We start from the raw sequence: 25930 nt of genomic DNA, 5'->3' as shown, positions 1-25930 counted from the left end.
CCCTTTTCCCTGGGTAAGGTAACAGAGAAGGTTCCAGAACAATCAGGAATCTTCTGGAGACAATTAAGACAGACAGGCTGATTAGAACACCTGCAGCCAATCAAGAAGCTGTTAGAATCAATTAAGGCAGGCTAATCAGGGCACCTGGGTTTAAAAAGGATCTTACTTCAATTTGTGGTGTGTGTGTAAGAAGCTGGGAGCAAGAGGCACTAGGAGTTGAGAGTGAGAACGCGGACTGTTGGAGACTGAGGTGTACAAGCATTATCAGACACCAGGAGGAAGGTCGTATGGTGAGGATAAAAAAGGTTTTGGGAGAAAGCCATGGGGAAGTAGCCCAGGGAGTTGTAGGTGTCGCACAGCTGCATTCCACAGGGCCCTGGGCTGGAACCCGGAATAGAGGGCAGGCCTGGGTTCCCCCCAAACCTCCCAACTCCTGGTCAGACACAGGAGGAGTTGACCTGGACTGTGGGTTCATGAAAACGGCCAAACTGAGGGCTGCCATGAAGCTCCAAGGCGAGCAAATCTGCCAATAAGCACAAGACCCACCAAGGTAGAGGAGGAACTTTGTCGCAGTATATACATAGTCAGTCCTGCCTGGCTTCATCTCTAGCCTCTGCAAGGGTGGCTGGTGTCGGGGTACCGGATCACATCCAGTTGTCTGTGGATTGGTGGTTGGACCTCCCTGGTCAGTGTTGGAGGGAGTTCCCTTCGTGACCCTGTCCCCGTCACTGACCAGAGTCTCCGATGCTTTGGACCTGCTCTGGGGAGCCCACCTGGGCAAGCTCTGCACGCAGGGACAATCTGGCCCTCTGTATCAACATTAGGGAGCTCAGAGAAGTTAGTCTGGCTTGACAGGCTTTCTTGATCCATTGAAGTGCAAGGTGGTGTGGGTCCTGATGGACAATACCGCCGAGATCTTTTACATCAACAGGCAGGGCGGAGCCAGGTTGTTGGCCCTTTGCCAAGAAGCTCTCCACCTTTGGAGCTTTTGTGTGTGGCAGGCCATTCATCTGGTAGCTGTGCACCTGCCTGGGACCAGGAACGTATTAACAGGTCACCTTGGCAGGCCCTTCTTGTCTCACCACAAGTGGTCGCTCTATCCAGAGGCAGTTAGTACACATCTTCCAGAGGTGGGGGACTCTCTAGGTGGACCTGTTCATGTCCAGGCAGAACAGGAAGTGCCACGTGTTCTGTTCAGTCCAGGGGAGGGACAGGGGCTCCATCAGATGCCTTTCTCACCCGATGGTCAGGGGCTCTGATGTACGCCTTCCCGCCAGCGCCATTGATTTACAGAGTCCTTGTGAAGATCAAACAGAACTGGGCGAATGTTATCCTAATAGCCCCTGCGTGGTCTCACCAGCACTGGTTCAGCACACTGCTGGACCTTTCGGCAGCTGCCCCTCTGGCCAGATTTGCTGTCCCACAACCAAGACAGCCTTCTGCACCCAAACTTAGCATCACTGCTGCGTGGTTAAATGCGTACAAATGGTAATGCTTGGCCCACATTCAGCAGGTCTTGTTTGTTAGCAGGAAACAGAGCAACTTGCCTAGCCAAGTGGAAAAGGTTCACGTGCTGGACCTCAGAACAGAGTATCCGGGCTGAGCAGGCCTCGCTGCAGGAGATCCTGGATTATTTTCTGCACCTCAAACTCCCAGGTTTGGACTTGTCATTGATCAGTGTCCATCTGGCTGTCGTTTTGGCTTTCCACCCTCTGTTCCAAGGCAGGTCAGCCTTCGCTCATGACATGATGGCCCGGTTTTTGAAAGGTCTGGAGCAGCTCCTCCCATGTGTCTGGGATCCCGTCCCTCCCTGTGACCTGAACCTCATGCTATCGAGGCTCATGGGGCCTCTCTTCGAGCCTCTGGTTTCCTGCGCCTCTCCTGAAAGGTTTCATTCCTGGTTTTGATAATGTCAGCCCACAGGGTGTCCGAGATCAGAGCGCTTACTTCAGAACCACCCTATATAGTATTCTTCAAGGATATGGTCCAGCTGCAGCTGCACCTGGTGTTTCTGCACCAGGTAGTTTCCCAGTTTCATACTGGCCAGGACATATACTTACCTGTCTTCTTTTCAAAGTCCCATATGTCAGATGAGGAATGCAGGCTGCATGCCCTGGATGTCAGGAGGGCATTGGCCTTCTACATAGATAGGACAAAGCCGTTCCATAAGTCGACACAGCTGTTCATTGCGGTGGCAGACAGAATGAAGAATTGCCCACTGTTTACTCAAAGGATTTTTTCCTGGATCACTGCCTGCATCCGATTCTGCTATGAGCTGGAAAACGTGCCTTTGCTGTCAATCGTGATGGCAAACTCGACTAGAGCACAGGCATCATCAGCGGCCTTCCTGGTGGAGGTTCCAAACCAGGAGATCTGTAGGACCACTACCTGGTCATCTGTCCACACATTTGCATTTCATTATGCACTTACCCAACAAGCTCGAGACGGTGCTGGCTTTGGCAGAGCAGTGCTGCAAACTGCATGACCATGAACTCCGAGCCCAGTTCCATGGACACTGCTTGTGAGTCACCTAAAATGGAATCAACGTGAGCAAGCACTCGAAGAAGAAAAAACCGTTACCTACGTTTTTGTAACTGTGTTGTTCTTTGAGATGTGTTGCTCATGTCCATTCCATTATCCGACCTCCGACCCCTCTGTCGGAGTTGGCGACAAGAAGGAACTGAGATGACGTAGTGCTGGCGGTGCCTGATATATCGAGGCATAAGTGCCGCACTCAAGGGGGTGCCATAGCCAATCCTAGGGATACCAGTAAAGCAAAATACTCCAATGGCCGTGCATGTGGGCATGCATGGACACCTAGAATGGAATGGACATGAGCAACACATCTAGAAGAAGAAGAAGAGTTACGAAAAAGTAGGTAACCATTTTTTCTAATGTTAATGGCTTTGGCAATGAATGTTGAGCTGCTATATTTGCTTACACAATCATAGCACTGCTGATATTTAACTCAGTACTTTGCACAGAGTTTTGAGATACTTTGAGCCAGGTACTATGCCCTGCTCTGTCCCCATTGCATTGCTCTGGCAGCGCAAAGAGAGTGGAGTCTGGACATTAGTTTTCCGATGGGATTCTTCCAATAAGACACATGAACATCTACAGCACGATCCACACTGACTACAACATATCAAAGAACCACAGTTACTGTAAAATAAGTAAACATTCTTTTCATTGTATAGTATACATGAATGGTTTCCATTTAAGAGACCTCGTCTTAAAGTTTTTTAACTGTCTGGACTTCTGGATTTATTCTGTGCATCTTTTTTTTTTTCCTCCTCCATAATTCCTGAGTGTCCTGTTTTCTTCTGCATTTTCACCATTATTTATCAACATAATCTTTTTTTCCATTGTGTCATTTCAGGTATACATCAAAGTGATAGACACAAATGACCACAGACCTCAGTTTTCCACCTCAAAATATGAAGTCGTTATACCTGAGGACACAGTGCCAGAGACAGAAATTTTGCAAGTCAGTGCCACCGACAGGGATGAGAAGAATAAACTAATTTATACAATGCAGAGTAGCATTGATCCCATCAGTCTCAAGAAATTTCGTTTGGATCCTGGAACGGGCTCTCTTTATACTTCTGAAAAATTGGACCATGAGGCCATCCACCAACATATACTTACAGTGATGGTAAACAAGCCTACCTGTTGTTCTGCAACAGATAACATGCTTACCTTTTTCACATTACAGTTTAGAATGCTTTTGATATACATTTAGGTCCTGATCTTGGAGAAATTTACAAATGTGTTTAACTTTTACACTCTTTGAATAGTCCCATTTATTTAAATGGCAAGGATCGAGGCCTAAATTCGTAATAGTTGTCTCAGAAATTGGATTAGTAGTAGTATTAACAAAGCTTGCTGCTAATTATTAATAATGTGTTCATTGTTTTAGGTACGAGATCAAGATGTTCCTGTCAAACGCAATTTTGCTAGAATTGTCATTAATGTTAGTGACACAAATGATCATGCGCCGTGGTTCACCAGCTCTCCCTATGAAGGACGGGTATATGAGTCAGCAGCTGTTGGGTCAGCGGTACTTCAAGTAACAGCATTAGACAAAGACAAAGGGAAAAATGCAGAAATTGTGTACTCTATTGAATCAGGTATATCCACAGTCTCGTAAGTCCTCTATATAGCTTAAAATTTACTTTGTTTGGTCCTCGTTGGCTTAAAATGTAAGTATGTAAAAATAAGCATTATAAAATCAAAGGCCAATATAAATGTTTCTATAATGTTTAAAAAAAAAAAACCCCACAAATTCAGATGGACATATTATTACATCCTAAACATTATTTCATTTGGCTGCTGCTTGAGAACCTCAAAGTGAAAATGACTAGAAACCAAATAGAAATCAACGTGAAACTGACTCATCTGTTTTTTGTTCTCCAAGTGGAGGAAATTGGAAAAAAAAAAAAAGAGCTTACTCTTAAATGAGCATAAACATTATAATTAGTGAACAGTAAATTAGATTTTTAAATACATTTTGATTTTATCTTCTAAGATGTATTTTGTAAAATAGATAAGTAAATGTTTTAATTTTAAAAATATTAGGCCAGACTCTTGGATCTGGCTTGTTGATACGTGGTACGGCATGGAGGAAGGGGTACAGAAAGTTCACTTTAAATCACCATCATGTTCCTGCAATCCATGGAGCACTGCCTCATTCCAGACTAGAAGATGTAGTGACTCCCAGGCTATGACCCATTACTAGGTGGTTTAAAAAGAGGTGGGAGTTTGCTATCAGGTAACCCTACACCACTTGAGGATTGTCCTTGATGGAAGGGAGTCCTTGGGTAACCTGTTAACTTGGGTTTGCAACTGCTTTGTGTTGGCAAACCAGTGCAAAGCAGCCACAATGGAATCTAGGATTCAGCCACTTATTTGTAACCTCACAGTATCTCTTTAATACATTACCTTGTCCATTCTGCACTTGATTTCTTAGCATTAGAAAATGAGGTCTTCCATTTATCTACAAAGTAATAAAAGTATGAACAGCATCCCATACCTGACTCGCCAGTATTTCTCATCCTTTACATGGAGAGATCATTGGTGGTGGTAGTTCACATTTCATGCTTCTTTATTCCAATGCCTGTCTTTTTGGCGTCTTTCCTAAGGTGCCCACAAGTGGCAATGATAGTAGCTTTAAGAAGTGAATAAATACCACAGGAGCCAGACTGAAATCACTACCTCATTTTATTTGGACTACCAAGCATCCACTAGTTGGTACTGACTTTTGGTCACACCAGTGAATTAGATATGAATGGCTCCATATCCCCTTGCCAAGCACCTGAACCAACCACACGTTGCAAAATGAACATGCTCTGCGTTTGTTACCAATAAAAAAAAACACCCCACCATTGGAAATGGAGTTAAATTTATTTTCTAGCTTTACAAAATGTTATAAAAACAAAAGTCAGTATCAAGCATTTAAAAGTTTATTAAAAAGTATAAAAAATACACAAACTATGTGATTGTCACTTGCAAAATTATATCTTGTGATTTGTCCCACCATAAAAGGATTTTTAAACCATACGGATTCATTATTATATTACAAAGAGATGTATTGCTGAAATTTCATTAAATATGAAAAGCCATTGCAACTATAATATAATACATGCTTTATTTTCATAATTTTCTAAATAAATTTGATTTTGATGCTCTAAGGAGGAAAACGAGTAAACATGATAAATTCCTTTAAATGTATCAGTTGTTTTCTATTTGTGGAAATAATACATATTTCCTAAGGCAATATGTAAGTATTCATGTAACTCTATTCTTGACTTACCTGGATCAACAGTGCATTCCATTTTATGAATGCCAAAGCATTTCAAGAAAAGAGTTTGAGCATTTTCTCATTCTCTTTCATCCCTTCCTTCCCCTGCCCTCCCAAGTCTTTCCAGATTTTTGTGGGAGTAAATGTTAAACTTTATCTTTCTTAGCTTAGGGGTTTTTTTATAGCATTGTCAACTACTGGAAAGTTAAAGCATTATGGCTGATATCCTAAGCATATGGAATGAACATTCCTTAAATGCTTGTAATGGCTGATGGGATTTGTAATGGGATATTCTAAGAACACCACTGTGCTTAGAGCCTTAACTAACAGAAAAGAAAATATCAACTGCCCACTCATCTGCATAATTCAAACATTTTAAATAAAATATTTTCCTGTTGAGAACATGGTTTTAGTAATAGTTGCTATATTTGCTCTGTAATTAAATTTTTGAGGAACCACAAATTCTAATTCAGTGCATGTGTTGAAATCTTACAGGCTGCAAAATCCATTACAGTTTCTTTACTTGTAAAGGGCTTATTCATAACTACTTGTTTTCAACTGTTCTATATCAAATTGCAGCTGGTAATATTCAGAAAGCTGTCATTTTTAGCACAGGATATAGCCTATTAATTAGTAGCAATTTAGAGGGGAAATGTTTGCTCTAGTTCTCTCTCTGTTGTCTCTCTATTCCATGCCTTCATCACTACATTCTGTCTTTGCCAGTTTCCTGCTGCAGTCTTAGTTTATTCCCATGTCATTTGGATAGCTTTCACTTCTGCTTCTGTTGTGTGTTCTTTGGTCTGCCTCATCACCTCTTCTCCTAGGGGTTCCAGTCCAATGCCTGTCTTGTTATGTTATTTGGCTCTTTCATCCATGCAAGTCCTACCCATCTCCATTTTGTTCCATAATTTCCTGGCCTATCGATTTCTGTTTCATTTTCCTACCGGGTTTTTTTATCTGTGATGGATTTTTCCTGGCCATCTGATTTTGAGGATTTGTCTAAAGGAGCTGTTTATGAAAACTTTGAATTTAGATAGTAATGTCTTAATAAGACTCCAGGTTTCAGTGCCATATTGTAAGACCGACTTCACAATGGTGTTAAATATTCAAAATTTAGTTTGGAAGGCAAGGTTTCTGTTTCTCTTAGCTAAGCTTAAGAGTTGCACAGGTTTGACTAGCTCTTGCTATTTTGCTTTAATTTCTTCATCTATTTCACCTGTTGTACTTAAAATGCTTCAAAAATACGCAAAATATCAGACCTCTTCTTTGTCAGTCACAAAAAGCATTATTGGTGTTTCTTGTTGTGTGTTGATTCTCATGGTTTTTGTTTCCTTGGTGTTGATTTTCAGTCTTGGAGATCATTTGTTTTGGTTTTCATGTAAAATCCTGTGGGTATGGGATAGCAAATTGAAGTCATCTACAAAATCAAGGTCCTTTTAACTTCTGTGTGAAATTCTGTTGTATGCCCCTGATTGTTCTGTGGTCTTTCTCATTACCCAGTCCACTTCTAATAAAAAGAGCCTGGTTGACATAAGACATCCTTGTTTAAGCTATTTGAGGTTACTACGAGTGTCAGTCAATTCACTGTTATGTATTATTTGGCATGTCATATGTGCATCGCTGTTCTGAATGATGTTCATCAATTACTGAGGGATTCCATAGTGTCTAATTCACTAAGGACTCTTTAATTTAGAAGTAATGATTTAAAGGATATTTGCATTAACAGCTAATTAAGATGCACTTGAGACACATTAAAAGCACTGTTTTTTCCCAAAAACTCTCCAATTAATTTTAATTCCTGAAATACAACTATAATGCCACTAACCTGAGTTCCTAAATATGTTTTTGTGTTTAATGGCTGCTTTGATTTGATTGACAATGAGCTCATTAAGAAGATTGATTTAAAGAAGCAACATCACCTGTAATTTTTTTAAGGTTATAGAAAACTTGGCATATTTTAAGACAGCCTACATTTCTGCATTTTATTTTAGTCCTGGACAACTTTTCCAGTTATGTTAAAGCAAAGTATCTTAGAGTAAAACAAAAGTTAGTACTAACAATTCTTTATAGTAAAATTCCAGATGACTAGAAATTGTTTTAGAACAAAAGTAAGAAACATTAATACCTCCCTTGGTTCTCAACATTTACTCATTCTTCTAGTTTATGGCCAGTTGGGCACAGACTCTTAATTTTTGTACATTTATCTTTGTCTCTTTCATTGTTAACTTTTTGTTTCTTTTCTTTTTTTCTCTGCAGGAAATATTGGAAATTCTTTTACTATAGATCCCATCTTGGGCACTATTAGAATTGCAAAAGAACTAGATTGTAGTAACCACGGAGAGTACAATTTGATGGTGAAAGCTACAGATAAAGGAAATCCTCCAATGAGCGAAGTAACTTCAGTGCTTATCTTTGTCACAATTTCTGATAATGCCTCACCAAAATTCACACTGAAGGAATATTCTACAGAAGTGATTGAAGGTGTCAGCATTGGTAGCTTTGTTGGAATGGTTACTGCATATAGTCAGTCTTCTGTAGTTTATCAGATAAAAGATGGTAATGTAGGTGATGCCTTTGATATCAATCCAAACTCAGGTGTCATCATCTCTAAGAAGATACTTGATTTTGAAACTTTGTCTTTTTACACACTAACTGTTCAGGGAACCAATATGGCTGGGTTGTCAACTAATACAACTGTTTTGGTGCATATTCGGGATGAGAATGACAACTCGCCAGTTTTTATGCAGGCAGAATACATGGGAATCATCAGTGAATCAGCTTCAATTAACAGTGTAGTTCTAACTGACAAGAACATCCCATTAGTAATTCGAGCTACAGATGCTGATAAAGAATCAAATGCTGTGCTGGTTTATCAAATTGTTGAACCATCTGTGCACAAGTATTTTGCCATTGATTCTAGCACTGGTGCCATTCGTACCATAATGAGTTTGGACTACGAAGAGACAAACATTTTCCAGTTTTCAGTACAAGTACATGATATGGGGACACCACATTTATTTGCAGAATATGCAGCTAATGTTACTATTTATGTAATTGATATCAATGATTGTCCTCCTGTGTTTTCAAAAGAGTTGTATGAGGCATCCCTTCTGGTGCCTACATATAAAAGAGTGAAAGTCATTACCATAAATGCTACAGATGCTGATTCAGGAGCTTTTTCACAACTAATTTATTCTGTCACTGAAGGTAATATTGGAGACAAATTTTCAATAGATCCTAAGACTGGAACTATAACTGTACAAAATACAACTCAGTTAAGAAGCAGATATGAATTAACAGTCAGAGCATCTGATGGGAGATTTGCAAGCACTGCATCTGTAAAAATTAATGTGAAGGAAAGCAAAGCAAGTCAACTCAAGTTCACACAGAGTTCCTATTCTGCAGTAGTGCGAGAGAATTCCACTGAGGCGAAAACAATAGCTGTCATTACTGCTGTAGGGAATCAAATAAATAAGCCTTTGTTTTATCATATTCTAAATCCAGACAGTAGATTTAAAATCAGCTATACTTCAGGAGTACTTTCAACCACAGGAATACCATTTGATCGAGAACAACAAGAATCTTTTGATATCGTGGTAGAAGTGACAGAGGAGCATAAACAATCAGTAGTTGCACATGTTGTGGTGAAGGTCACTATAGAAGATGTAAATGATAATGCTCCAGTTTTTGTCAATCTTCCATATTATGCTGCTGTTAAAGTAGACACTGAAGTGGGCCACGTTATTCGACGTGTTACAGCAGTAGATAAAGATATAGGGAGTAATGGAGAGGTACGCTATTATCTCAAAGACCATCATGAACACTTCCATATTGGGCCCACTGGTGAAATCTCACTCAAAAGACAGTTTGAACCAGACACGCTAAATAAGGAATATCTTGTCACAGTGGTGGCAAAAGATGGAGGAGAACCAAGTTTTTCTGCTGAAGTTACAGTCCCAATCACTGTTATGAATAAAGCCATGCCAGTTTTTGAAAAGCCTTTCTATAGTGCAGAGATACCTGAAAACATCCAGTTGCATAGCCCTGTTGTCCATGTACAGGCAAACAGCCCAGAAGGACTTAAGGTGTTCTACAGTATCACAGATGGAGATCATTGCAATCAGTTTACTATCAACTTCAATACTGGAGTTATAATTGTTGTTGCCACTCTGGATTTTGAGTCCCATCCCGCCTATAAACTGAGCATACGAGCAACTGACTCTCTAACTGGGGCTCACGCTGAAGTGTTTGTAGATATAGTAGTGGAAGATATAAATGATAATCATCCTCTGTTTACAAAGCTATCTTATACTGCAATCCTTTCTGAGGCATCTGTAATTGGAACATCTGTTGTACAAGTTAGTGCTACAGATACTGATTCTGGAACAAACAGAAGGATTTCCTATCACTTGGTTGAGAATAATAGCAAGAGTCACGAGTATTTCCACATAGATAGCAGCAGTGGGCTCATTCTGACATCAAGAACTTTGGATTATGAACAGATCCAGCAACACCAATTACTAGTAAGGGCCATAGATGGTGGAATGCCCCCATTGAGCGGTGACATCATTGTAACTGTCAATATAACTGACCTCAATGATAACCCACCATTATTTAACCAACTGCTTTATGAAGCTAAAATTAGTGAACTGGCTCCCCATGGACACTTTGTAACCTGTGTAAAAGCCTCAGATGCAGACAGTTCAGATGTAAACAAACTGCAATATTCAATTCTGACAGGCAATGATCACATGAATTTTGTAATTAATAGCAAAACTGGCATTATCTCCATCTCAAACCCACGCAAACAGACCCTGAAGCGTCTTTACAATCTTAATGTGTCTGTGTCTGATGGGGTCTTTAGAAGTTCAGCTCAAGTGCAGATAACTGTTACTGGAGCCAATTTGCATAGCCCTGTTTTCAGTCAGAATGAATACGAAGTGGAACTAGCTGAAAATGCTCCATTGCATACCTTGGTGACTGAAGTTAAAGTGACAGATGAAGATTCTGGGACTTATGGACAAATCACTTATCATATTGTAAATGACTTTGCCAAAGATAGATTTTATACTAATGAGAGAGGGCAAATATTTACCTCTGAAAAGCTTGACCGTGAAACACAAACAGAAAAAGTAACTTCTATTAGTTTAATGGCCAAGGATGCTGGAGGAAAAGTTGCTTTTTGCAGTGTTAATGTGATACTTACAGATGATAATGATAATGCCCCTCAATTCCGAGCAACAGAGTATGAAGTGAATATTGGATCTAATGTTCCAAGAGGAACATTTATCACTAAAGTTTTGGCATCTGATGCTGATGAGGGTACAAATGCAGACATTACATATGCCATTGAAGCAGAGTCTGAAAGCGTCAATGAGAATTTGGAAATTGATCCTTTGTCTGGTGTAATTACTACAAAAGAAAGCTTAATTGGTTTAGAAAATGAGTTTCTAAGTTTCTTTGTTAAAGCCCGGGATGGCGGATCCCCCCAAAAACAATCAGTGGTTCCTATCTATATTAGAATACTCACTCCAGAAGTGACTCTTCCCCAATTTGCAGAGCCATTTTATTCTTATACTGTTTCTGAGGACATTCCTATTGGCGCCGAGATTGATGTTATACACGCAGAGCATAATCAAACATTAGTATACACTCTAGCTAAAGGGAACACTCCTGAAAGCAATAGGGATGAATGCTTTGTGATTGACCGACAAAATGGAAGATTGAAACTTGAGAAGAGTCTTGATCATGAAACAACTAAGTGGTATCAGTTTGCAGTGCTGGCACATTATACGAATGAAGGTTATAATGTTGTTTCCTCAGTAGATATAAGCATTCAGATAAAAGATGCAAATGACAATAAACCGGTTTTGGAGTCCAGTCCATATGAAGCATTCATTGTTGAAAACATGCCAAGCGGAACGAGAGTCATCCAAGTGAAAGCAACTGACTTGGATTCAGGACTGAATGGGCAGGTTACATATAGTTTAGATCCATCACAAGAACTGGAAATCACAGAGTCTTTTGCCATAAACATGGAAACGGGTTGGATTACCACCCTCAAAGCACTTGACCACGAGAAACGGGATAAGTACAAAATTACAGTGGTTGCATCTGATCGTGGTGAAAAAAATCAGTTGTCTTCTATGACAGTGGTTGAAGTTACTGTTACAGATGTGAATGACAATCCTCCACGCTTTACTGCAGAGATATACAAAGGGACAGTTAGTGAAGACGATCCACCTGGTGGTGTGGTTGCTATCTTAAGTACCACTGATGCTGATACAGAAGAATCTAACAGACAAGTCACCTATTATATTACAGGTAAACATTTTAAAACATTTAATATTAACTTGAGTTATAAAACTAGAATGAAGTGAGGTAACCCGCTTTAAAAAGATTACAAAATATTTAAAATGGGGCATATATGACAACATTTTTTTGAATTTTTAAAATGTTTCAGAAGCCATCAGGATGGTTCATTTTTTTTTTTACTTACCTTGTTTAAAAATCGTTTAATTATCATTCATTTTGTCTTTGATATTTATATTTACAGAAGGAGATAGTTAGACTGAAATAAGTAGTGCAATGAAAAACAAAGCAAAAAAAATCCATAAAATAATAGATGGAACATAGTTTGAATTAATCTTCAATAGATTTTTTTTAAATGTTTTTCTGTTTAGTGTAATTGTTTAAATATGTCGTCCTCTGTAATGCTACTTTAATCACCATGGCAACATTAATAGCAAATACTGAATGCACTTAAATTCTTCTTGTTTATTTATATAAAACCTGATTTAAAATGCCAATTTAACCCCCCCTCCCAAAAAAAATCAAGATTTTTTTATATATATAGAAAGCCATGAGGTGTGATTGTTGGGGTTTTTTAGATTTTTCTTTTCTCCTAAATAGTACCACATCTCTTTTTGCTTGAATGACATATTTTTGATGTTTAGGAGGTGATCCCTTTGGACAGTTTGCAATTGAAAACATGCAGAATGAATGGAAAGTCTATGTCAGAAAAGCTCTGGACAGGGAAGAAAAGGACAATTACCTTCTAAACATTACAGCTACTGATGGGACCTTTGCAACAAAAGCTGTGGTTGAGGTTAAAGTCCTAGATGCTAATGACAACAGTCCTGTTTGTGAAAAGGTAGGCTTGAATTTTACATGGGCAGCCATTTTCAATGTATGTACACTTCCATTGTAAAATCCTCTTTATCTTAGTTGACCACTCTAGAGACTGAGAAAAATTGTTTTTTTTAATGGAAGTGACTTTCTAATAAATGTGGAGAAGAAATGTATTTGGGCCATTAAGACAAAAGGTTGCTGAATAAGGGTAGTCTCTTGGGTAAATTTCACTATAATTTAAAAACTCATAGGGCTGACCTAGTGACCTATTCATAACTCACTGTGCAACTATGCGGAGGATTGGAAGACACTGAATTGAATTTCAGTTCTTAATTTCCCATGTTAATGCAGGCATTGCAAAGATAAAGCAAAGAGAGAGCATGCTTTATGCTGCTGCCATGGCAGTGGATACTAACTGATTTCCATAGGAAATGTGGCTCCAAAGAAGTCCAGGTACCTGTACTTGGCAGGATGATACTGCTGTGCACATGCCTATAGAGGTGGAATTAAAAGAGTGCTGTGCTTAATGGTGCTGGAGCTATTCTTGATAGTAGTGAAAGGGTTGTACGGCCAGGGAAATTGCAGTGTCAGAGTCCTAAATTTCTGTAATCCATATATGTCCCCAAGCCTGTTGACAAAGCCATCCTTTGCCACTTTTGATTCCCTCATTAAAAAAAAATATATATATATTTCTGCCATCTCACCGATGAGATCTCACCTATGTCTTTAAATCCTATATGTATTGTGTTTTTGTTTTTAACTGGAGACCTATAGGTCTTAAGCTGTTTTATAAAAGGGGTGAATCAATTCCTTGAAGGTCAGACCAGACCTGGGCAATATGACCTATTAGTAGCTCGAGATAGTTGAATGAAATTCACAACAGAATGGCTGTGGATATCAGGAAATAATTAATCAAATGTTCAGGTGTTTGAAGCTCTTGGCTGTGCCTTGGCACTCAGAATCCTCGAGTTTGTGAATGTCAGTAATAAATAATTACTTCACTGAACAATTTATTAATGGTGAGGCAATTAATTAGAAAATCACATCTTTATCATTTTCAGATGTTTCAACCTCTGGTTCACTTCACATGTTCCGGAATCCTCTAATGTCAAGCAGATAATTTCATCTGTCCTTGTCCTCTTTTCCCTTCCCCATTAAGCATTACTTCTCTAATACATTTTAATCTTTCTTTAAAACTTTTTAGGCTTTATACACTGATACTGTTCCAGAGGATGCCCCTTCTGGCAAACTGATCATGCAGGTCTCTGCTACAGATGCAGATATTCGTTCCAATGCAGAAATTACTTATACGCTGCATGGCACTGGAGCAGAAAAATTCAAGCTCAGTCCAGACACAGGTAAAATTCAGAATATATTATAATACATATAAAGCTGCATACACTGCCTTTTAAAAAATATTTACAACTAAATAAAATGTATGTAAATGTTGATACTTAAATCAATATGTATGCACAAAAACAAATGTTATTTATTTTTAAAATGTTAATTTAATGTTTACTGTTTTCCTCTAAAACAATTTAACATTCAGTATTTGGAGAAGAAATAAAGAAATGAACACACAATTAACTTGTGGAACTCATAGCCAGGAGATTTTGTGAAGGCTGAGGATATAAATGAATTTTTTAAAAAAAAAATTAGATACATTCATAGACGATAGGTCCATCAAGATGGTCGGCGCACACCCCCATGCCTTGGGTGTCTCTAAACCTCTGACTGCCAGAATATGGGACTGAACAACGGGGGATGGATAATCACTCGATAATTTCCCGTTCTGTTCATTCTCTCTGAAGCATCTGGTACTGGCCAATGTTGGAAGACAGGATACTGGTCTAGATGGACTATTGGTCTGACACAGTATGGTCATTCTTATGTTCTTGAAAAATATAAAACACCTTGAAGTCAAAAGTCAGGTTTCTTTAATTGCTTTCAGACTTCATGCCAAAGAAGTTCAGAATAAAAGGATACCTTTAAAAATTTTTCATATTTAATGTATTGGTTACTAACCATAGCTTTCAAAGTAGCAGCCATGTTAGTCTGTATTTGCAAAAAAGAAAAGGAGTACTTGTGGCACCTTAGAGACTAACAAATTTATTTGAGCATAAGCTTTCGTGAGCTACAGCTCACTTCATCGGATGCATTCCCACTAGAATGCATCCGATGAAGTGAGCTGTTGTTAGTCTCTAAGGTGCCACAAATACTCCTTTTCTTTTTTTAACCATAGCTTTTGACCTGAAAAATAGCAAGTTTCATTTCAGTCAGATTCTGGTGGCCAACCCTCTGCCTGGATTTAAATCTTGCTGTACACATAGAAAATAGTGCAAAAGGGAGGTCCAGTGTTCTCAAAGCTTTGCAGCTAGTGACAGGGAATTAGATAGGATAAGTGAACCAGAACCACACCAGCTTGCTTGGAAGCATTAAGTGAGTGGTGTGCACTCCGTCACACTCTTATTGGTTGGTTTTCATGCCACTCAAGGCTACTTAAGCAAGAGTTAGATCAAGCTGGACCACTTTGAGGGCCTAAGCATCCCACTCTCCAGTCCAATGCAATGCAGGGTACAGAAGCAAAGGGTGACAAAAATAAAGCAAAGTAAATGGTGGAGCTCTAGGGATGGAGCCAAAGGTAGGTTCCCCATGCAAGGGTTGCAACTTAATGGCCTGAGGAGCTTGTGGATTTCCTAGGTGTTTGGGCAAAGGGGAGGTCTCCCCTACCAAATCACTGGCAAAAACTCTCATTTTTGGTTTTAGTACATAATGAAGCTGCTGCCTTCTCTTACTCTAAACCATTTGTAACCTTCACGTGACCATCTCTTCCTTTCCTCACTCCAATGGTAACATGTCATACATTTTCTTCTAACTTTGCATTTCATTAAAGCAAGGATTCAGACATTTCTTTTATTTAAAATGTTTGTTTTCAAATAATGCACCATGCACTATCATCTATGTGCATGCATAGATGTATATGTTCTGTGTTTCGCGTGCTGCATATTTGGTCAATTGCAATTTTAGAGGGATTTTTTAGAAAGCAAAAGGTTTCCGTGTTTAATGTTTATAAGCTGAACAGACAGCCATTGACATGTTTTGCCCAATATGGGGCTCATTAGTGTAGTACAGCTGTTGTCTCAGCCATTGATAAAATTATTCTCAAAAGGAAAATGGTTATTTAGCTTTTGTAAGTAAGTAAGTAAAAAAGAAGAAAGATTTTATAAAAACATCATGGTACAAATCATTATGGAATGCTTAATTCTGGGGACTCAAGTAAGTCCATGTATTTTACATCTGTTGTTCTGTTTATAGGTGAACTGAAAACATTAGCACCGCTTGATCGTGAGCAGCAAGCAGTTTATAATCTTTTAGTCAAAGCCATAGATGGAGGAGGAAGATTCTGCAAGGCTAATATTGTTCTCACTCTAGAAGATGTGAATGATAATGCCCCAGAGTTTACAGCTGATCCTTACTCCATTACAGTGTTTGAAAACACTGAGCCTAAAACACTATTGACAAGAGTGCAGGCTACAGATGTGGATGCAGGTACATGTTACTTAATTATATTTACTAATTATAGTAATCGTTAGCTAGTGGAGATGTAGATGTGTCTTTCAGTGGAACTTGCAGGCACTCAGCACCTCAGGATCATATCGCTAAATGGTATGTTTAGGTCTAGTAAATTCGATACAATTTTCATTTTAGTAGCTTGTGCATGTATCTAGTGCTGTGCAGGATATAGTTTTCACACTTGAAAAAAATTTGAAACTTCAAACACTTTTCCCATTACACATCGGGATGAAACCAAAATCTTCTGGATTTTTTTTGTGAAAAAACAGAGGAAGAGGGAGGCTCACCCACCGCAGAATAGCCAGTAGTCCAGTGGTTAAGGTACTCAGCTGGCAAGTGGGAGACCCTCTTTAAGTCCTTGTTATGCCTGATTCAGAAGGGCCTTGATTCTGGGTCTCCAACATTCAGGTAGGTACACTAAGCACCAGGCTGATGGCTGTTCTAGGGTGGGTTTCTCCCTCTGTCTGGTTTGATGAGAATTTCCATCCTAGTCCTGAGAAATGTCAGGTTTCGATGAATCTGTATTTTCTGACAAACTGTGTCATCAAAAAATTCCCAGCCAGCTCTATTTGTAACTAATTTTGTGCAAAATATAGAGGGGAGTGAAAAGTGTGGGTCCGAGTCTCCTCTCACATACACTAATTTTACAATGTTGTAAGTTTGTTGGCTTAGTCCTTATTTTCAGGCTCTGTGTGCTCGAGGGAGTGTCTAACAGAAGTCATATTTTTAAAACATGACCCTCAGTCTAATAGATCATGACAGTATCATACAGTATTGTACTGTTATATGATATGCAGTGGTATTGAGATAAGTAGTTTGTTGTTCATCATTGTTTAGCTATAAAGTGCTATGTGAATATGGCCTAAATTTGACATTAAAATGAACTTAGAGATACGCTTTGTGCTTATAAACTCAACAGGAGAATTACAAAAGCGTATGATTTCTGTGTTTAAAGGCACAACACTGTCCCATACCTGTCAAGTCTTGATGGTCAAGTTGGTATTAAGTTGTTTGGTATTGCCTCAGTGCTAAGAAAAACATGATTTATAATGATAAAGTTAAATTGCATAACAGAAGGTAGCAGCAGAGAGCCAGTTTCATACTTTGCCAGTCTCTGGGGCTCATAAGCAAACTGAATGGCACAAAATGCTATGTTGTTGTTTTAATACAGAACTCTTGCCAGAGAACGTCATTCATCTTGTGTACTTGATTCTTAAATAAACTTACTGGATTAGAGCCTAGTTATTTGATGCAACCTGGCCTTATGTTTATAGGGGTGGGTGTGTGTGTGTGTGTGTGTGTGTGTGTAATATAATATTTTTAAAGGATTTCACCCTCTAAAGCAGAAATTAACATTTTGAGGTTCTAATTAAATTTCTGTTACTACCCGATATTTTCTTATTAACAGAGACTGTGAATAAAACAGATAGCTACTTCAGTCTTTCTGTAGTAAAAGTTACAAATCTATAGCTTATGACATAGTTTATACCATATCAGTAGCTTCTACTCTTGACAGTAGCCACTGTAATTATGTACATTTGCTTTAATGTGAATGTCAGTGTTTACACTTTTTTCATTTGTATTGTTATCTAGATTAATCACTATAGCAATGCATTTTAGCTATCATTTCATGTTCCATTAAAAGCTTTTCTGTTTTTAAATGCAGGGATAAACCGTAAAATTCGCTACTCACTAGTGAACTCTGCTGATGGGCAGTTCTCTATTGATGAATTCTCTGGAATTGTTCGGTTGGAGAAGCCTTTGGATCGGGAGTTGCAGGCAGTGTACACTCTGACTTTAAAAGCTTTAGATCAGGGTTTACCTAGAAGGCTGTCCTCTATTGGTAGTCTTTTGGTTTCTGTTTTGGATATAAATGACAATCCACCTGTATTTGAATATAGAGAGTACAGTGCCACTGTATCAGAGGACACTTTTATTGGAACAGAAGTTCTTCAGATTTATGCTGCTAGCAGGGACATTGAAGCCAATGCTGAGATCACCTATTCAATAGTCAGTGGAAACGAACATGGAAAATTCAGTATTGATTCAGCAACAGGTAACAGAACATAAGGGTGAATTAACAGAAGCATGTGTGTTAATGTATATTTAGCTGTATCATTTTCACCAAGCAGTGTGGTGGTGTTACACATCATGCAACTGATTTGCCAAGCAGATAGACTTAAAACATATGTCCTGTAAAGTCAGTGATATCTTAGCCTGATGTGTTTTGTTAGTGTCTGCTGAAATGTTCATTCATTGAAAAATAGTCTTGGAAAGGCGTGTAATATATGAAAAATTAACTGTATGTAATGCTTTTGGTAGCTGCTATTTAGGATACCCTTACTTAGTCTACAAAGTAGAGTAGAAGTTTCCTAACCAGTGTGTTCTCCACCATGCCAAAAATAAAAAACAAACAAACAAAAAACTACTACTATAATTACAGGTAACAGTCTGTTCACAAAAGCCATTATGTATAATCTAAAAAAAGTTTTGTCAAAGAAAGACCTGAGATTAAACCGACAAGGAAAATTGATCATTGGTCCTCAAAAATGATAACTTTAAAAGAGTTGGTATGGCATTAGGGAAAGATAGAACTATGTTACCCATCAGTGTATCCAGCCTAAAGATGAAGGATTTTAGGACTGAAAGTGACTGCAGAGCTAAGTCACTTAGTTGCTTTTGAAAATTGTGTCCAGTTCTACTACTTTAGTAAAGAGTAACTTATACCTCAGTTCTCCTTACAGCATAATTCCTGTATATTGTGTAGCTTTTTTGCAAAGTTTTCAAGAAAAAGATTTTCTCTCTCCTAAGGCCTTATTTTCACACACAAGTTATACTACTTTTGGTTATTATTAAAATGGTACAACTCCTTCCCCACTCCCCACATGTAGTTATACTGGTATAAAGTGCTTATACCAGTATAACTTATTCTCATATGGGAAGAGAAACAAACTATACTGGAATTTGGCACCTTCATGTAAATATAACTGTGTCTGGTATAACAGTGTGGTACCATTTTTGGTTTTAAAAAAAAAAAATCACTCCTAACCAAAATCCTTCTACTGGTACAAAACCTGTGTATAGCCCAGGTAGTTCTATTTCTCCCACTGCTTACTACACACTTGACATAATACTCTTGTATTTTTGACATCAAAGCTGGTTTCTGTTTAAGGGAAATCAAAGGTTATTTCACATATTTTATTTATTTTGATGGAAAATGAAAACAGAACATGCTTTCTAGGAAAACAAGAGTCAGAAAAAATGAGTTGGATCCGAGACAGTTTTTTGTTCCAGCAGCAGTAGCTTCTGAATGTTTAGGGTTTGATTTCATTGCTGTGTATCTCCCATTTTACACTGTCATAACACAGAGATTAATCAGGTCATTAATTGAGCTGTTTGGAAATGAATTAAAACAAAATGAAAAGCAGTAGTATGCAATAGTACAGTAATATCAAAGTATGAAAATATGTGATTTTTCCTTGTAGGAGCCATTTTTATTATTGAAAGCCTGGATTATGAAAGTTCCCATGAGTATTACTTGACAGTGGAAGCCACAGATGGAGGCACACCTTCACTAAGTGATGTTGTAACAGTGAATATCAATGTAACTGATGTCAATGATAACACTCCAGTGTTCAGCCAAGACACCTACACAGCAGTAATAAGTGAGGATGCCATGCTTGAACAATCGGTCATTACGGTACGTATTATCATATGGTTTTGGGTTTGTTTTTCCTCTATTGTATTCAGTTGTGCCAATCATAGTTTCTCTCTTGGAGAAATAAATATTAATTTGAAGATGGCCACAAATGAGTGGATACCGATCTGCTATGTAGTAAATTGTTAGCCTTTTAAGAAATCTTTCACAACTGGGAATATAAAACATATAGGGAAAATGCAGAATATTTTGTACTAGTTGTAGTCCATTTATATAAATTATGATTTCATTTTCAGAGAGATTCCAGGGAAATTAATTTAGCTGACTTCCGTAAAATCCAAATATTGGAGTTTTTGCCTTGATAACTCTGTAATATACTAGACCTGAAATAGCTGTGCTTTCCATTAGAATGAATTTATTGAAAGAGCACCAGTATCTACCTAGATCACTTTTAAATGAAAATATGACGTCCTCTAGGTTATGGCAGATGATGCTGATGGACCTTCAAACAGTCACATTCACTACTCAATTATAGATGGCAATCAGGGGAGTCCTTTTACAATTGACCCTACCAAGGGTGAAATAAAAGTGACTAAACTTCTAGACCGAGAAGAGGTAAGTAAGTTTTATACCTTTTTTTGTTTTTTAATTCAGTTGGTAAGATTAAAATACAGGTAACTTGCACTGCTATTTTCCGAGGTGATATTTATGTAAATTCTGATGACTTCATGTGTTTTAAAATATAGGTAAATGTAATGTTTTCAGTGAGGACACTTTAAAGAAGTGACACCATCTGTTTATGGCATTAGTTTGTGTTTGTTTTATTCAGATTGTAAGAGGGTCTTTTATTAATTGTAGTATTTGATATATATTAGAGCTTTGTTGTTGGTCTGAAGTACCAGTGTATTATGTGGGTTCAAATATTTTTCTCACTTAATAAAAATTCTTCAGTTTGTCACTTTTTTCTTTCTTTAATGAATGTGTGGATTTTTTTTTTTTTAAGATTTCAGGATACACCTTGACAGTTCAAGCTTCAGATAATGGAAATCCTTCCAGAGTCAACACAACTACTGTAAACATTGATGTATCAGATGTAAATGACAATCCTCCAGTATTCTCAAAGGGGAACTATAGTGTTATCATCCAGGTAATCTAAACATAGCACTATAGATTTTATAACAATCAAACTAAATACAGTTTTTGGATGTTAATCTGTGACTTGAAAATTTTTGCAACAGAAAAAATATATATTTTTTTTATTATTATGAATTAATATAAATGGGACTGTTTACCTAAGTGCTTATCAGTGTAAATAAGTGTTGTAAAATCAGCACCATATTGTGCAGCCTTATTACAAAAGTTGCAGAAAAATACTTCATTCATAGGATGTCACTTTTAACATGTACATTATTCTATTTTTATTTTGTGTTGTGCTGTACAACATTCAACATACATATACAGTACAGCTTAAAAATACATACATTACAAATTGACCTATTTTGGTAATCACAGATAGAGATTATGCTTAGAAAACTATATTTTAGCTGCTCTCTTATTGTAAAGGAGGTGTTCTGTACTCCTGCACATAGACCATTATTTAATTCATGTTGCTCCATAGTCCTCTTCGGCTGATTAAGAGATGAGGCTGAGCAGCTGTAAAGGAAATGTCATTCACGTTTCACGGAGTACAGATGGTAGATGTGAACTGATGTTTTGAAGATTTAAGTATTGAAACAAGGAGATAGAGGTAGCAGGAATACTCAGAATAAAATATAACAATAATATGATATTAAAGTAAGACTCTGAAATAAGAAACGTTTTTATATTGGGTATGCCCTTCATATGTATGCCAGGGGCATGACACAAATTTGAATTGGGCAGAACATAATGGCACTGGAAAAGAGATTAAATAAGCAAGTATTCCTGACTTGGGGAAACCCTGAACCATATTTCACTCATGTTGATGACTGATCATAGCTAACTTGTCTGTTTGGCTCTTGTGGTTTATGCCTTTGTCCTTGCATATGAAAATAAAAATAGTTAGGTGCTCAAAGTTCTCCATATTCGCAAAAATGTGTCTGACAGAACCAATAACTGAGCGCTATCCCAAAAGTATAATTCATCTATAACAACACTACACTTTAGTTTTCCATTATAAAGTGGTAATAATGGAGAATATTCTCAAATGACTAGCAGGTAATTCACTCGGATACAGGGAACTTCCTGCTGGCGGAGGCAGCTCCTGCACCAGCTGTTCCCCTTCCTCCGACATGGGAACCATGTTGAAGGAAGTAAGAGGGACTTGGGATTAAAGTTGCATTAAAGACGTTATGCTAGTGGTATAAATTAGAGCAGCTCCTCAGATGCTTTCTCTTGTTGGTACAGGTCAACACTGACCAGCACTCAAAATGAGGGACTCATCCAATGAGTCATCCTAATATAGCACCTTTATTCAAGGCTCTTAAAATGCTTTATGAAAGTAGGTAAAATTATGATCTCCGTTTTATAGATGCGGAAATGCATCTGAACTTGAGGAGTCTAGACCCAACAGCTGTAGCAGTCTCCCCAAAGTGGTCAGACAGGGCTGTGTATGCACCTGCCTTCACTCCAACTCTTAGAGCATGGGGGTAAGGCACACTGTTAAAGAAAGTAATAGATGCTGCTGGGTACATGTTTCCTTGTGCTCTCAAGGGATTGTGCTTTCCTTTCGACCAGTGGGCCAGATTTTGAAAGGTATTTAGGTGCCTAATTCCAACTGAAACCAGTGGGAGTTAGGCACATACATATCTTTAAAAACCCAGATCTGTGGTTCTTTGGAGTGATGCGCAGCCCATCCTCACCCCCAAAATATGAGCAGTTTCTTCTGGCCACTGGTTTGCTCTTACCTACATACCCAAGATCACTCAGCAAATATTCAGAGTCAAGAAGGGAAACCTGGTCTCTGGTTCTCATCATCTCTCTTATCTGTGCCAGCTGAGGTACATCTTTGGCACAATAGCTCACTCTAGCCAGAGGAGAGGAAGAAAGAGTTCTGTATTACATGAGGTTCACATCACTCCCTTCTAATCAGCTAGAGTACCTCAGGGAGAATGATGAGCTCCCCTCTAGTCCATCCACGTGTAACAAGGAAAGGAGCTACATTGGATTCAGATTAGGTTGGAGCCATAAGTGCTCAGTAGTTCTGAAAATCAGGCCACTTAGGTATCCAACTTTAGTCATCGTTAAAAAATATGGCCCTGGTCTGTTTTATGGAATTGCTGGCATGAAGAGTATCAGCTGCAAGCTCTGACCACTAAATGTTAACCTCAAAGAATCTCACCTACTTCCTCAAGTCATCTCTGTCCCAGAACCTTTTCAAAGAACAATAGCAGAAGGGCTCAAAAGTTGATAAATGGAGTGGGTGCACATTAGGAGGGTGGGTATTTTTTTAATGGATAGTTTCAGAGTAGCAGCCATGTTAGTCTGTATTCGCAAAAAGAAAAGGAGTACTTGTGGCACCTTAGAGACTAACAAATTTATTTGAGCATAAGCTTTCATGAGCTGAAGTGAGCTGTAGTTTAATTTACCCACTGCCCCCCCTAAGAGCTCTGCGCCAGGTTGTGACCCAGGGACTCCTGTCCCTTTCTCCCACTTCGTGGTTATTTTGCAGGAGAAAAGCAGTCCATGTGCTCATCTATGTGCAGGGACTGTGATTATCCTCAATAGGTGGCATTAGCTAGATTTGAAGTGTTTGGTGAGTTAATAATTAATCCAAAGGCACCAGTGCTCATTTAAGACCAACGGTCAAAAAAAATGGAGTTTCAAGGCAGGGCCGGCTCTCGGCACCAGCAAAACAAGCAGGTGTTTGGGGCTGCACATTTCCAGGGGCGGCATTCCAGCACCGGCTATGCCGCCCCTGGAAATGTGCCCCTGCCGCCCCAGCTCGCCTCCGCTCTGCCCGCTCTCCTGAGCACGCCACTGCTGCACGGCTTCTCTCCCCCCCCCACCCTCAGACTTTTGCGTAGCAAGCCTGAGAGGAAGGGAGGAGAAGCTGAGCCGCGGCGTGCTCGGGGGAGGAGGCAGTGGTGGAGCGGAGGTGAGCTGGGGCGGGGAGCGGTTCCTCTACCCGCCCCCACCCCCCGCTCACCTCCACTCTGCCTGCTCCCCTGAACATGCTGCCTCTCCCTCACCTGAGAGGGAGTGGGGAGATGCAGAGCAGTGGTATGTTCAGGGGAGCAGGTGGAGCGGAGGTGAGCTAGGGCGGGAGGTTGCGGGGGGTGGGGAAGCTGCAGGAAGCAGTGGGGGGGAAATGTGGCACACCCGGGGGAGGAGGCGGGGCCGGGGTTTTGTGGAAGGGGAGGAGCCGTGGGTGGGGGTGGGCACGAAAAAAAAGCGGGGGCGGCCCAAAAAAATTTTTCTTGGGGCGGCAAAAATCCTAGTGCCGGCCCTGTTTCAAGGCCAAGATGTTTTTTAACACAGTAAGACAAAAGAACTGGAAAAATTTCCAGGAAGTAGAAAAAAAAACTACTGTTTGACAATACTGTGATACCAATTGACTTTTTTCTGTTGTGGAAAGGAAATCCAAATCAGAGTGTCTCGCTGATTACATTATTATAATGAATCTGTGTGATGCAATGTTCCTATATGTTTATAGGAAAATAAGCCTGTTGGATTTAGTGTGCTCCAGCTTACCGTGACAGACAAGGATTCTTCCCATAATGGTCCACCTTTTCTCTTCACCATGCTGAGTGGAAATGAAGAGAACGCTTTTGAGATTAACCACCAAGGAGTGCTTACCACATCTGTTGCACTGAAACGCAAAGTGAAGGATCATTATTTTCTCCATGTTAAGGTATGAGAGGCTTATCTCTAGCCAGTTTGCATTTTTAACCAGTTTAATGAACCAGTTCACTTTTTCCTTGTGGTTGGAGGATGGCCATTTGCATATGGGTGACATGACCCGTATATCCCAAGTAGTGATTCTTCCAATGAGATTCCACAGGCAAACCCCATTGACCTCAGCAGGACTCCAAGCGGGTCCGAGGTCTTTCTTTGTGGATTTCGTTGCAGGATTAAGGCATACGTGGAGTAAATTGGGTGAACATTCGTCCTAGGGTGTTTGTTCACCCCTTCGTTTTGCGTCTGTTTTTCAGAATTTTATCCCTCTTTCATTTCTTATCAGGCATTTTACTGCACATGAAAACAGCCATACTCGAGATCAGTAGTTCTCAACCAGAGTCTGTGGCCTCTGGGGGGGTCTTGAGCAGGTTTCAGGGGAGCCGCCAAGCAGGGCAAGTGTTAGACTTGCTGGGGCCCAGGGCAGAAAGCTGAAGCCCGACCTGAAGCTGGGGGCCCTGAGCCCTGCCACCCTGAGCATCTTAGCTTCGTGGGGGCCCCTGTGACACAGACCCCCAGGCAGTTGCCCTGCTTGCTACCCCCTAATGCTGGCCCTGGCTTTTATATGCAGAACACCAGTTGTTGTGGCACAGGTGGTTTGTTGAGTTTTTATAGCATGTTGGGGGAGCCTCAGAAAGAAAAAGATAGAGAACCACTGCCCTAGATCTGTAGTGCTGTTCCTGAGACCATCTACTGGTGGTAATAGAGGGCACTGTCTTGTTGCATCTTTCTTTCTATTGTGGCTTCCAACTGAATAAGCTATTGTGGCTTCCAACTGAATAAGCTAGAGAATGCTCACATGTTCATAACAGGGGTTAATAAAGGCTTCACAGCATAGCAGCGTTGAAATATTACGTAATGATTTAAAAATACTTTTATATAGCACAATCTTC

The 25930-nt window shown here is 39.3% G+C and overlaps 1 protein-coding gene across 7 annotated transcripts in view; it reads left to right on the top strand.

The window, feature by feature from the left end:
• FAT1 (FAT atypical cadherin 1) overlaps nt 1–25930 on the top strand; it is a 152470-nt gene that overhangs the window by 108480 nt on the left and 18060 nt on the right. For all 7 annotated transcript variants that reach the window (XR_005292510.2, XM_038399149.2, XM_043513656.1 and 4 more), the window contains 11 exons: nt 3380–3655; nt 3920–4130; nt 8057–12124; nt 12757–12953; nt 14136–14289; nt 16247–16480; nt 18171–18560; nt 19990–20204; nt 20640–20777; nt 21166–21309; nt 24796–24993. Coding sequence is in view for 6 of the 7 variants with exons in the window: in XM_038399149.2 (XP_038255077.1) it covers nt 3380–3655; nt 3920–4130; nt 8057–12124; nt 12757–12953; nt 14136–14289; nt 16247–16480; nt 18171–18560; nt 19990–20204; nt 20640–20777; nt 21166–21309; nt 24796–24993 (6225 nt within the window). In the remaining variant the exon portion in view is untranslated. The remainder of the gene's footprint in view (nt 1–3379; nt 3656–3919; nt 4131–8056; nt 12125–12756; nt 12954–14135; nt 14290–16246; nt 16481–18170; nt 18561–19989; nt 20205–20639; nt 20778–21165; nt 21310–24795; nt 24994–25930) is intronic.

Source organism: Dermochelys coriacea, chromosome 4 (assembly GCF_009764565.3).
Source record: "Dermochelys coriacea isolate rDerCor1 chromosome 4, rDerCor1.pri.v4, whole genome shotgun sequence".
Classification (NCBI taxonomy): domain Eukaryota; kingdom Metazoa; phylum Chordata; order Testudines; family Dermochelyidae; genus Dermochelys; species Dermochelys coriacea.
This window is presented reverse-complemented; position numbering and strand designations above follow the sequence as displayed.